The sequence below is a fragment of the Phalangium opilio genome, unplaced genomic scaffold (genome assembly GCF_054372755.1).
Source record: "Phalangium opilio isolate 3A_F unplaced genomic scaffold, DU_Popi_V2 ptg000042l_1, whole genome shotgun sequence".
Lineage (NCBI taxonomy): Eukaryota > Metazoa > Arthropoda > Arachnida > Opiliones > Phalangiidae > Phalangium > Phalangium opilio.
In genome coordinates, this window is record NW_028324166.1 from 9,281,520 (window position 1) to 9,293,023 (window position 11,504).

Sequence of the window (11,504 nt, forward strand, 5' to 3'; positions counted from 1 at the left end):
AGCACTGCTTGAATAGTACCGGACGTTCAGATTTCATGATTTTGACATTTTGACTGAGGTTTTTAAAATATTGACAACTTGATCGAGATTTTAAGATTTTGTTATAGGCAATAAGATTTTCAGATATTGAAAATGATTTCAATATTTTCAAGAAGATTTTGAGATTTTAAAGAAGATTTCGAAATTTTATAATGAGACTTCGGGATTTGGAGGGAGATTTTGTAAATTGCAGGATATTTCCGGATTTAGTATTACACTTCCGAGATTCAAAGGGAATTTTGAGATTTAGAAACAATGGGAATTTAATCCCAGATTATTTCTAGATTTTGAGGTGAATTTTCAGGATTTTAGGTTACGATTTCGAGGTTTTAAATTTTAAGGCTGAGATTTCGTGATTTTTAGATTATAAAGTGAGATTTCGGGATTTTTAGACTTCAAGGAGAATTTTTGGGATTTTTTGATTTTGAGGAGAGATTTTTAGGATTAAGAGATTTTAAATATAGTTCTAACGAACTGGACTGGATTTTGACAAATGTCTGACCCCTCGCCACGTACGCAAAAAGGCCTATAGCCCGAAGAGGGCGCTGTGATCGGAAACAATCTTGCTAAGAGATTGTTTGGAATACGTTGTAAGTCGTACTCTTCCCAAAATTGAATTCATAAACTTCTCCAAATATTTTTCCAAAATTATTTCCATTTTTAAATTTTACTTGTTAAATTAGGCTAAAACTGATTCAAGACGTCAAAACTGGTTTCAAAATGTACAAGAGAAGAACCTATTTCACGGCGCCAACCTTATGTCCATATTTTTTTACGAAGATATAATAAAGGGCAAGGCGTTGATGCTTAGTGAATTTTTATTAAATTTCGCCTTGCAAAGCACTTTGAGCGATCCAGATGATAAATATTTGCAAAGTCTTTACGAAAAAGGTGGTTTTTACTCTTCAAAACCCAAACTACTTAGCGAAATATTAGTAATTCCAGTGGAACTTTCAGTATTCTATGGAAAACCAAAAGAATTTTCGGAATATTTTACGCTAGGGTAAGTATAACGGTCTAAATAAAGGGAATTCATATAATTGTTACCTGCAGGAATGTACAGATATTATCACTTTGATATTCAAAGTGTCGCTCGATCATTTCATATGAAGCAAATAAACGCAATACGGGTGTTGCCTTAATTCCTTATCACCTTAGAACAAGATTTTAAGGTTTTCACCCATATTTTGAAATTTTGACTGAGGTCTTAAAAATCTTGACATCTTTTTCGACATTTTAAGATTTAAAATAAAATTTTGAAAAACGTTTCAAGATTTCCAGGATTTTGAAGAATTTTTCAATGAGATTCTGGGATTTAGAGGGATATTTTGTCATTTGCAGGATATTTTGCAGGCTTAGTACTGCTCTTCCGCAGTTAAAAGGTTATGTGGGGTTTTTGAAGTTATCATATTTTAGAATGAGATTTTAGAATTTTAGGTTAGGATTTAAGGGAATTTTGTATTTTGAGGTGTGAATTCGGGATCTTCAAACCCACCACTCAGTGTTCTCCAGAAAGATATAGTTCTTTTTCTCCACGTGACCTAATTATTTCCTACTCGATTTTGAAGTACCTTACATCCGAGGGTGAAAGGCATATTTGATATCCGGCTTTTGGTTCTAGTTGGGTATGCATAATACCTTAGTAATTATACATATCTTTGGTGCTACTATCTATAAATTCTTGTCCTTGAAGGGTAAGGACACGTTTTGGAAAAGTGCCTAATGTTGGTTATGAAACAACTATTATTCTTTTCGTAATATCAAAGTTAATATACATTTGGAGTTTTGACATTCCTCAGAACAACGAAAAAATTTTGTTCCCAATGATGACGAAAGTGGAGAAGCGTCTATCAGGAAATATCGTGATGGTCATTGCCAGGGTGGTTTGATTTAAATCGAATTAAAATCACTGATTTAAATCACTCGGATTTTTTTTCACAAAATGGTTTTTTTTTTAAGTTTTCGAAAACTCCAACAAATAGTATAAGAAACGTTAGAAACCTAACTAGAAAATGCCTCTTAATCCAACATTAGTGGTCGGCGTTTGGACAAGATAATCCACAGACTTTTGGTTAATCAGTTATCCATGAATAATAATCAGATAATTATTCGTGATTACATTGCATTAATCATAGACTTCCCGTGGATAATTTCAAATTATGAATAAAGATAAAACAAACAGATATTTTTCTATCCAAATGCCGACCACTATCCAACATTATCGACCCAAAATACGATTTTAGTAATTTATCTAATGATGGAGTCAGTCAGTCATGGATTTTGCTTCTGTGGATAATTTTCGACTACGGATAAAGATAAAATGACGTGGATAATGAATAGATTATCCCGAGCTCTAATTCGATTTGGTAGCGTCGAAATAGTGAAAAAGCATAAAAGCTACTTTTTTGTTCAAAAATTTGAATACAATAGTAACAATAGAAATTACTTGTAGAAAATATCCAAAAGCTACATAACTGTAATGATAATTATTTGCCTTTTGGTTCATATTGACTCAAATGCTTTTAGGTTGGTGGTTTACTAACTAGTAGTTCAATAAAAACCCCAAAAAGCTTCAATAAAATCTATTTTGTTAAATGGTAGAACAAACCTTGGGACGTACGTCTGATTTTGTGATTAAGTTAAAAATATGTCCAATTCATTCGTCCTTCATAGTTTAAAACACGCAACCCTGATCATTACCAATAAAAGTCAAATCAAATTATTAAGGTTAAATTTTTCATTGCAGAATGCTTTATATTTTCGAGACTAAACCCTTGGAATATTTCGATTTCACCAGTCGATATATCAGGGACTACTTAGAATGGGTAAAACCAATAAATGTTGAAACCAGCATCAACCTATTCGCTCTCAATATGCCATTCTACTTGATGCCAATTGGATTTGCCATATCGTTGGCCGTGCTGATTCTTGAAATTTGGGCTGGAAATGATTAAGAGTAAACATTTCATAATAATCAACTATAATTTTATTTACCCAATTTGATATCACTTGGTTGAAACATAGTTTGATCAAACTCAATTCGTTTTTACTTGAATGCAACATTACATGATCAAACTCCATTTGATATCACTTGAATAAGTTACTATTAGGTCAAACTCAATTTGATATCAATTGAATGAAACATTATTTGATGAATCTCACTTTGATATCACTTGGAGTAAACAGTATTTCATTCTATTAAATTTTATATCTGTTGGATATAGTTGGTTTAAACAATATCACCCAACTGAACTTGATGTCAGTTTGATTACTATTTGATTTAAATACTATATGAACACAACTCAAATTAATGTTAGATAAAACACTATATGATCAAACAATTACCTCATTAACCGTTGTAATATTTACGCAACAAATATTTTTTCCGCACATGTAATACACTCCTTGAAATAAATACACGCTAATATTATATATTTATAGATTTTTAATAGCGATTCTCAATCTAATGATCACGAATTCTTACTGTCCAAAGCAACGCAGATGCTGAATATACTCATTGAAAAATAATAATAATATGACGTTAAAAAAATTCATAAATAAAAATACCTTCTTTCATTCCTAACTTTTCTTACCGCACTGAATTCAATTTTGTGAAGTTTCGGAGTAAGCCGTGACGCTCATAGTCCACTCAAGCGGTTTCTAATGAATGGGGCAATTTCTCAAAGTGAGGTGAATAAGATTTCGAAGACAAAGTTTTGTGTTCAACGGGAAGAGACCAATTGGTTCCTTAGGTTTGACTGTTTGTAGCGAGTATATGTGATTTATCAGCATTTGAGGTTTTCGAAGGTGGTGACGGATGCTGAATTTAGGGTAAGTTACCAATGCGGAAACGGTGCACTCGGCAACGAAGGATAATCTTCATACACATGGTGGAAAGAAACCTTCTAACCATTAACAAAATCCTAAACCAACCCTTGCAGTAACAAATTTCAGACTTTTAGAAATTTTCCGAATTTAGTGGATATTGAACCACTGGGATTTACGTACAACGTCGTTTTAAAATAATATCATAATTGGATCATATTAGACACACAGACAAACACATAGACTGCTGTTTAACTCTTTCTATATTAATTTTGAGTTGAGAAACAAGATTATCTTAAATACTGAAATCAGGAATGAATGGAAGGGAGTTGGAATGGCTAAGGTCAAATCATAATAGGCGGTGAAATGATCTTGGAAACATCTGGCGTGGCTTATTTTATGTTAGCGACGTCATAGACTGACGAAATACGACCATTTCCGCTTAAATATTTTCAATGGCTGCCAAAAAATGAAAATTCTTCTGCTAACTCCACCCTCTATCCGCTCGGTCCCTAGTTTTAAACGACTAGACATTTACCGCCTTCAGGAGGTGGCTAAGCGGACGATGGGGGAGGAGCTGCACTTTACAAAATAAAAAATAAATAAGGCCTCCACCATCAAGGGAACATCGGGAGCCCCTTTATTCATTCCAACCCCCCCCCCCTCCATACATTCCTGCTAAAATATATATAATTAATGTTATACATTTTCTTCGTTAATTATTCACCTTATTGAGCGTTACATCATTTCAAAAAAGGATAATTAGACATTCTTGAGAGACTTGACTAATATTGACGTTTGAAATGAAGGATACGCCTGTTGTTTCGCCTTACTCACATCGGTAGTATATAAAGGTTTCAAATCTTAGCTATGGATAAGGACAGCGCGTGAACCTTTGGTGGAAGCCCCACCATTGGGAGGCTAGACGTTTCTCGTAACCCTAGCCGAACACCGCCTATGTCTTAACCATAACGATGATGATGGAGATAGAAGCCAGCGTACACAGACTGGAGTCCATGTGGCATGAACAAAAGACGGTATGATGGTGGTTGTTTTGTTGTGATATAAAAATTGGGACGAATTACATTAATAATCTATGTTCTTTATTCAACTGAAAAACTTTCTCTTATACACAACTGTGTTCGGTAGAGGCGCGAATCATTCTTGTTTGTTTATGGTTTTTCCAAGAACGGATTCAGGATACCATAAGAACGTTGAATGGTAGCATTATCCCCTGGTACCGTGAAGTCATACTTCTTTCGAAAACAGTTCCCGCCTTCCTTCTGGGCAACGCCTTAAAATCCGTTTTTAGCGCCATCGGTGGGGTATAAGGTCAAAGACTGACCTTTTTCTAACATTTCAAAATGGAGGTGCCCGTGGATGGCTTTCCATCTCAAAATCTAAACGATGGTGTTAAACTAACTCCTAAATTAGTCGAATTAATTATAAAAACCACAATTGAGACCTCTGAACTAACGGACTTAAATACTAGCTTGAGTTATAATGTCAAAGAAGGCAGTTTTGCGGTTGTCATTACTAGAAACGACCACGTATTTTTCCCTCAAATTGCAAGGCTTAGCACTGATATACAAGGTAAAATAAATTTTGACCCTTTTTCAAATATTTTAACAATTTTGTAAAGTCTTAATGATTTACCGAATTATTCAGTTGATAAAGACCACAGTTACGCAGCTATATCACATCCGTCTTTTCTTGAAATGAGTGAGCAAAACGTTGTTCTAAACCCATTTAGAATTACTATCAGCGGTTCATCATTGCGGGCCAGTTTTCAAGTACTCAGCATAGAAAAAGATTTTGTACCTGAAGTTATCAAATGGACACAGGAAGGATTTCTTGTGTCGGAAAAACTACTTCCACTACTGAATAAGGTATCAGCAAAAGGAAATTGCCGTGTGTGTGAAGGTTTATCACCGGAGGAAGCATTTATAAATGGTGACGTAAGGGTTAATAGTTCCACTTTGGTCAAAAGAACATCACCATTCCTGAGATATGAGTCCCCAAATTGTTCATTCATTAAGCCTAACCAAAACAAAAGTAGTACAAAGTGCCAAGAATGCCAAAAATATGTGAGCAATTTAAAGGGATATGTCAAACGAAAAGGTACTATTGACATCGAAAGTAATAATTTGAAAAGGCCAAAATATGATGTGTCTTCGAGAGTTAAAATATCAACACTGACACCTCGTACTCGTAAGAAGAGATTTCAGAATTTAAGAAGAGAAAAGAAATGGCTTTTAAAAAGGAATAAACAGCTTCAACAGAAATTAGAAAAACTGAAAGTACCTTTAAATGAAAACCAAAGCAAAGAACTTTCGAAAATTGTGGAAATAATTGAGAGAGATTTTCCAAACCAATTAACTGAGGCTATTGAAGGAAGTAACAACGGGAACGTTTCCAAAAAGCTAAGAGAAGCATGGAAGGGAGACAGAGATCGTGTGCACCAAGAACAGATGGGAGATTTTTTTAAAGATCAAATAAGGAATGGTAAGACTTTTTTAAGACTTGTTCCAACTGAGTACTTAATAATTATGTTTATTATTGGTCTACTAGAAACTGGGAAAACTAGCAACATTTGGTCAATGATTACGTACAGAATAGCATTGGCAATATATATTAGAAGTCCTGCCGCATATCGAGCTCTAAGGAGTTTCAAAATTCTACAGCTTCCCTGCGAGGATTCTCTAAAAGATTTCACAAGAGCCAAACTACAAAAACCAGGAATAAACTTTGATTATTTAGCAGAACAAAAATCAAAATATGAAGAAATACAAGCAGAACAAGTTGAAAAGGGACTACGCAAACCACTCGGTGAAGGAATACTCATCTTCGATGAAGTCCACTGTATAACAAAAGTTCACTGGAATGCCAAGAATAATGAATTAACGGGCTTAGCACTGGATCCCAAAGAATATGAATCGCTCATTGATGTTTACAAAATGGTGGAAGATGATATGCCAGCCCCAACAGATTACATTCTTCAATTCCTGTGGCGTGACCTGTCATATAAATTTGATATTGTTGGCCCATATGTTACTTCCAGTGGCTCGATAAAGCACCCCATTCTTTATGCCATCCTATTAGACGTGTTAGATGCATTTCATTCCTATGGGTTTAAGACCAGAGCACTAGTTTGCGATGGCGCCAGCTCGAACCTGTCTTTAATTAAGCATACCTTAAAACAGCGAGGCTCATTTAGTTTTGCTACAAGGGAAGATGGATCAAGAGATCACAGTATAACCGCGTCGTTTAAGCATCCATGTTGGCCATTCCGAAGATTGTCATGGATCATATGCCCATCCCATGAATTGAAGAGCATGGTTTCAGCACTTTACGCATCGAGACCTCTGGGTACAAAAGGTTTTCAATTTTGTGGAGTGGAATTTGGATGGAACGCGGTGCGCCACGTCTATGATGAAGACCTCAAAAGGTCTAATGAGAACAAGGCGAAAAGAGTTCGCAAACTTTACAAGAGCTATATCGATAGGGATACTTGGACACGATTAAATGTAGCACCGTCAAAGATCATGCAACAGGAGGAAATGTTAGTGGCCTTATACGAGATTGCATACCCTGATGATAAGCCTGCTCCTCCACATCAAGACGAAATTATTGCTACCCGAGAATATCTCCTTAGTTGCAATAAAATCTTCGAAGAAGGAATTCTTAAACGGGTCCGGATGGACAACTTAAAACATGAAGTACTATCCTCTATAAGTGAAGGATTCAGCTTTTTTGAGAATTGGTTAAATGACGTACTGGACACATTTCCTGATATAAACCTCAATTCTCCTCAACAAAGAGTGTTTCTGTCCTGGCAAACATGGGACCTTCTGAGAGTCATGGTTTTTGGCTTTAAAGAGTTGGCCCAAGACTTTTTGACAGAGCATCCAAATAATTGCATCATACCAGGAAGGGTAAATGGTAGTGCCAAAAAGGAAATCATTAAATCTTGCATTTACAAATTTGGAAATAAACATTCGATAGAATGTTTTCTTGTGAGAATTTTCGCCAGTAATACTGTCAGCTATTTTCATAAACTGAGCCTCTAAATCGTTGTCATACTTCACTTTTGGGCACGATACAGCTGCTACTTTTGATCCTAATATTAAAAGTTTTCCTTTGTTCATATTCTCCTTTATTTTGGAATCAACAGCCCTCAGAAATGGGTCAAAAACCTTTTTCAAGAAATATAGGAAACCTTTGTCTCTTAGTCGTAGGCTTTGGGGAAGATGACAAAGTTTTTCACTTTGTGTCATTGAAAATGCTCTGACTAGCATCAAATGGTTTCTTGCTTGAGTTCTTTGTTTGATATTTTTCCTAAGTAGATTCTTTGATAGAGCATGAATACTTTTTAGAGAGGCTCCCCCTAACTGAATTAGTCGAGAATCCAAAGACTGGTCAGGAACATTTGTGGAGATTTCTGCGGTGCAACTTTCAGTGGCCACTCCACTACCATCATGTGAAGTTTCTATTAAGCTCAGGCACAATATAAGGGTAGAAAATATCCCTTTGGCTACAGCATTAACCACTATCGCAAAGTCGTCTAGCATATTCTAAATTCAAAAGTTAAGAGCTCACTATAATCTGGCAGTTTAAGAAATGTTTATTAATATTAATGCAATATTACCTTTGATATGGGGGCATCATTCATTTCCAGGCTCATTAGCCACATGGAATTTAATTGCTCCCTCCTTTCAGAAGCTTTGCATTGATTTTCAGTCACCTCTTCATTTTCATGAAGATAAACGCTGGATTCAATGTCTGACATTATTAATTCGCGCCATGAAGATCTAAGGTGCAGGTTATTGACATCGGAAGCCTTTTTTTCGTCATAGGAACTTTCATATAAATCAATTAAAGTCTTCCAGAGGCAAATAACTAAACATTCAAAGTGGCTAATATCACATAATTCAGAATTTGTCACCTTAAGCCTTGGCGTTTTACGCCAAAGTTTGAGAAATTTGTTGAATTGACTTTGATCCAGATAAATCTGGCTCTCTAATAGAAATTCTACATTCTTAATAACTTCTTTATGGTCTATTTTTTTTAAATATATCACTTCATCATTAATTATTTTAACCGTTTTGTTCTTTACACTGATCCCGACACTCCTAGACCTGGGAGACTCCATTTTCCGTCCGGAAACGGAAACGCGAAATAAATGAATGATAATCTAGACTCTAGAGGGCGCTAGAAAATTCCCAAAAATATAGGCCCTTCCCTCCCTCATATTATGAAAAGTATGACTTCATGGTGCCAGCATTGGCTTGTTTCAACGTTCTTATGGTATCCTGAATCCGTTCTTGGTTTTTCCAATTCCTGAATTCTCATCTTATTGATTTCTAATCTTATCACGCCATCTATTTTAATCTTAGGAAGTATACAAAATTATCATCTCTTATTTAATATTAACATTGTTATGCAAATTTACTTTAGAACATGGAATTAAACATTTATATAGAATTAATTAAGGATATGAAAGTATTAGTTTTATCATTATTCAACAGTGGTGTTTAGAAGCCAGTAAGTACAGACTGGTGTCTATGTGGGATGGACAAAAGACCGGATGATGGTGGTGTTTAAAAGCCAGTGAGCACAGACTGGTATTCTTGTGGGATGGACAAAAGACCGGATGATGGTGATGTTTAGAAACCAGTAAGTACAGACTAGCGTCCATGTGGGATGGACAAAAGACCGGATGATGGCGGTGTATAGAAGCCAATAACTACACTCTGGTTTTCATGTGGGATGACAAAAGATCGGGTGATGGTAGTGTTTAGAAGCCAGTAACAGTAAGTACAGATTGGTGTCCATCTGGGATGGACAAATGACGGGATGATGGTGGTGTTTAAAAGCCAGTAAGTACAGACTGGTATTCTTGTGGGATGGACAAATGCCAGGGTGATGGTGGTGTTTAGAAGCCAGTAAGTACAGACTGGTGTCCATCTAGGATAAACAAAAGACGGAATGATGGTGGTGTTTAAAAGCCAGTAAGTGCAGACTGGTATTCTTGTGGGATGGACAAAAGACCGGATGATGGTGGTGTTTAGAAGCCAATAACTACAGTCTGGTGTTCATGTGCACGGGATGGACACCAGAGGATGGTGGTGTTTGACAGAAAATGGAGTAACAGCCATTGTAAGTGGAATACAATTTTCCAAATTTCCGGTCCAGAAATCGAGAACACATTTGGCCCGATTTGCCAACTGTGAACGTGGTTCCCTGGAGTATAAAAACAGACAGACACGGCGAAATTTGAACCTCTCCGTGACAAACGTCACTCGGAGAGGGAAAAACGCACTTTTGCTTCCGACACGCTCAAGAATCTACAATGGACAACGCTAAAAGGAAATGTATAAATATAACCTATCAGTTTTCATGTTCCAAATAGCAAAGGACACCTGCCCGACTACCTGTTGGACCATTTCTCCAAATCAAATGATAAACACAACATTAGCACTCGTGTTAGCGACTCCAACTTTTTGGGTCGAACACTTACAAACGTCCTCACGTAATAAGAGTACGAAACAAAGAGGAATAGCCCTATGGAAATCTCTAAGCAGTGACCTGAAACACTTGAATTTTATGCAAATATTTAAAAACGAAATTATCAAAATTTTAAAATATCTCAAATGAATGTGTATCCAGAATTCAAATTTAATTTAATTATTTTTATCGACACAGGGACCACTTTGTAAATCAGATTTTTCTGAAAGTGTACTCCAAATAAAGCCTTTATTAATATTATTATTCAAAATTATTTATAAATCAATCACTATAATTTGTATATAAGATATTATTAAAACATTTGATAAAATATTTCATTTTTGAGAAATGTTTGAAAAGTTGCGGTTGAAGTAATTTTTTATGACGTCGGCTTGCTGTTTTATGAGGAAACAATGTAAAGTAAACGTAAATAACGAAACGTAAGTGAACACCGACAAATGGCGGGCTGTATTCTAGAGGGTCGGTATGTCCTTCTAGATAAGAACGTACACCCTCACGTAATGATTCAAAAAATTACGGTTTTCGCTAAATTTCCCAAACATTAGAACATCATGTTTTTGGTGGTCCAGCACATCGAATATCTTAAAAACTACAGCAAACTTACATTTCTCAATACTTTTAAATTAACAAGATGTGCCATTTAAAGGTTTCATCAAAACCAATTAAGTCAAAGTTTGCTATTTTAATTTATTTGTAAAGTATGGCAAAAACGTTTTTCGCTGTACCAAATAAGCTTAAAACGTTATCACTTTGAAAGTTTATTTCTCCGACTTTCACGCTGGTTGAAAAACAATAAGGCCTAGCCTTGTTTCTAATTAGCGAAATGACACGAAAAATTAAGGCATTTGAAACTTTTGAGCCACTGAAATACATATGTTTTGGAGACATTTTCTTGAATTTGATAAAAGTGAGTTATAAATCTGGAAAATTTGGCCATAAGAACTGAATTCCGCTTTTCTACTTTGTTGTCGAATTCCTTGAAATGCATGGCTTCTTTACCGAAATAAAATTTCTATCGTTAGTGCAAGATCGAGTGGGCTTTGACTTCCCCTTTAATACACGCTGTAGTAAAAAATGTTTTAGTTTAAGCCAGGACATTGCAAAACAAATGA

At 35.5% G+C, this 11,504-nt stretch overlaps 2 protein-coding genes across 2 annotated transcripts; one reads left to right on the forward strand and one right to left on the reverse strand.

Moving 5' to 3' along the window:
- Positions 1 to 5,042: 5,042 nt before the first annotated feature.
- LOC149679032 (uncharacterized) lies at positions 5,043 to 7,934 on the forward strand. The gene is made up of 3 exons (XM_089835968.1): positions 5,043 to 5,457; positions 5,533 to 6,369; positions 6,436 to 7,934. The coding sequence occupies exons 1-3, from the start codon at positions 5,229 to 5,231 to the stop codon at positions 7,932 to 7,934; spliced, it is 2,565 nt and encodes an 854-aa protein (XP_089692094.1). The 5' UTR covers positions 5,043 to 5,228.
- LOC149679033 (uncharacterized) lies at positions 7,855 to 9,172 on the reverse strand. Its single transcript, XM_089836847.1, has 3 exons — positions 8,513 to 9,172; positions 8,084 to 8,438; positions 7,855 to 8,018 (listed from the first exon to the last, which is right to left on the reverse strand). Exons 1-3 carry the CDS (start codon positions 9,014 to 9,016, stop codon positions 7,942 to 7,944), a joined length of 936 nt encoding a protein of 311 aa, XP_089692973.1. The 5' UTR covers positions 9,017 to 9,172; the 3' UTR covers positions 7,855 to 7,941.
- Between the last annotated feature and the right edge of the window lie 2,332 nt (positions 9,173 to 11,504).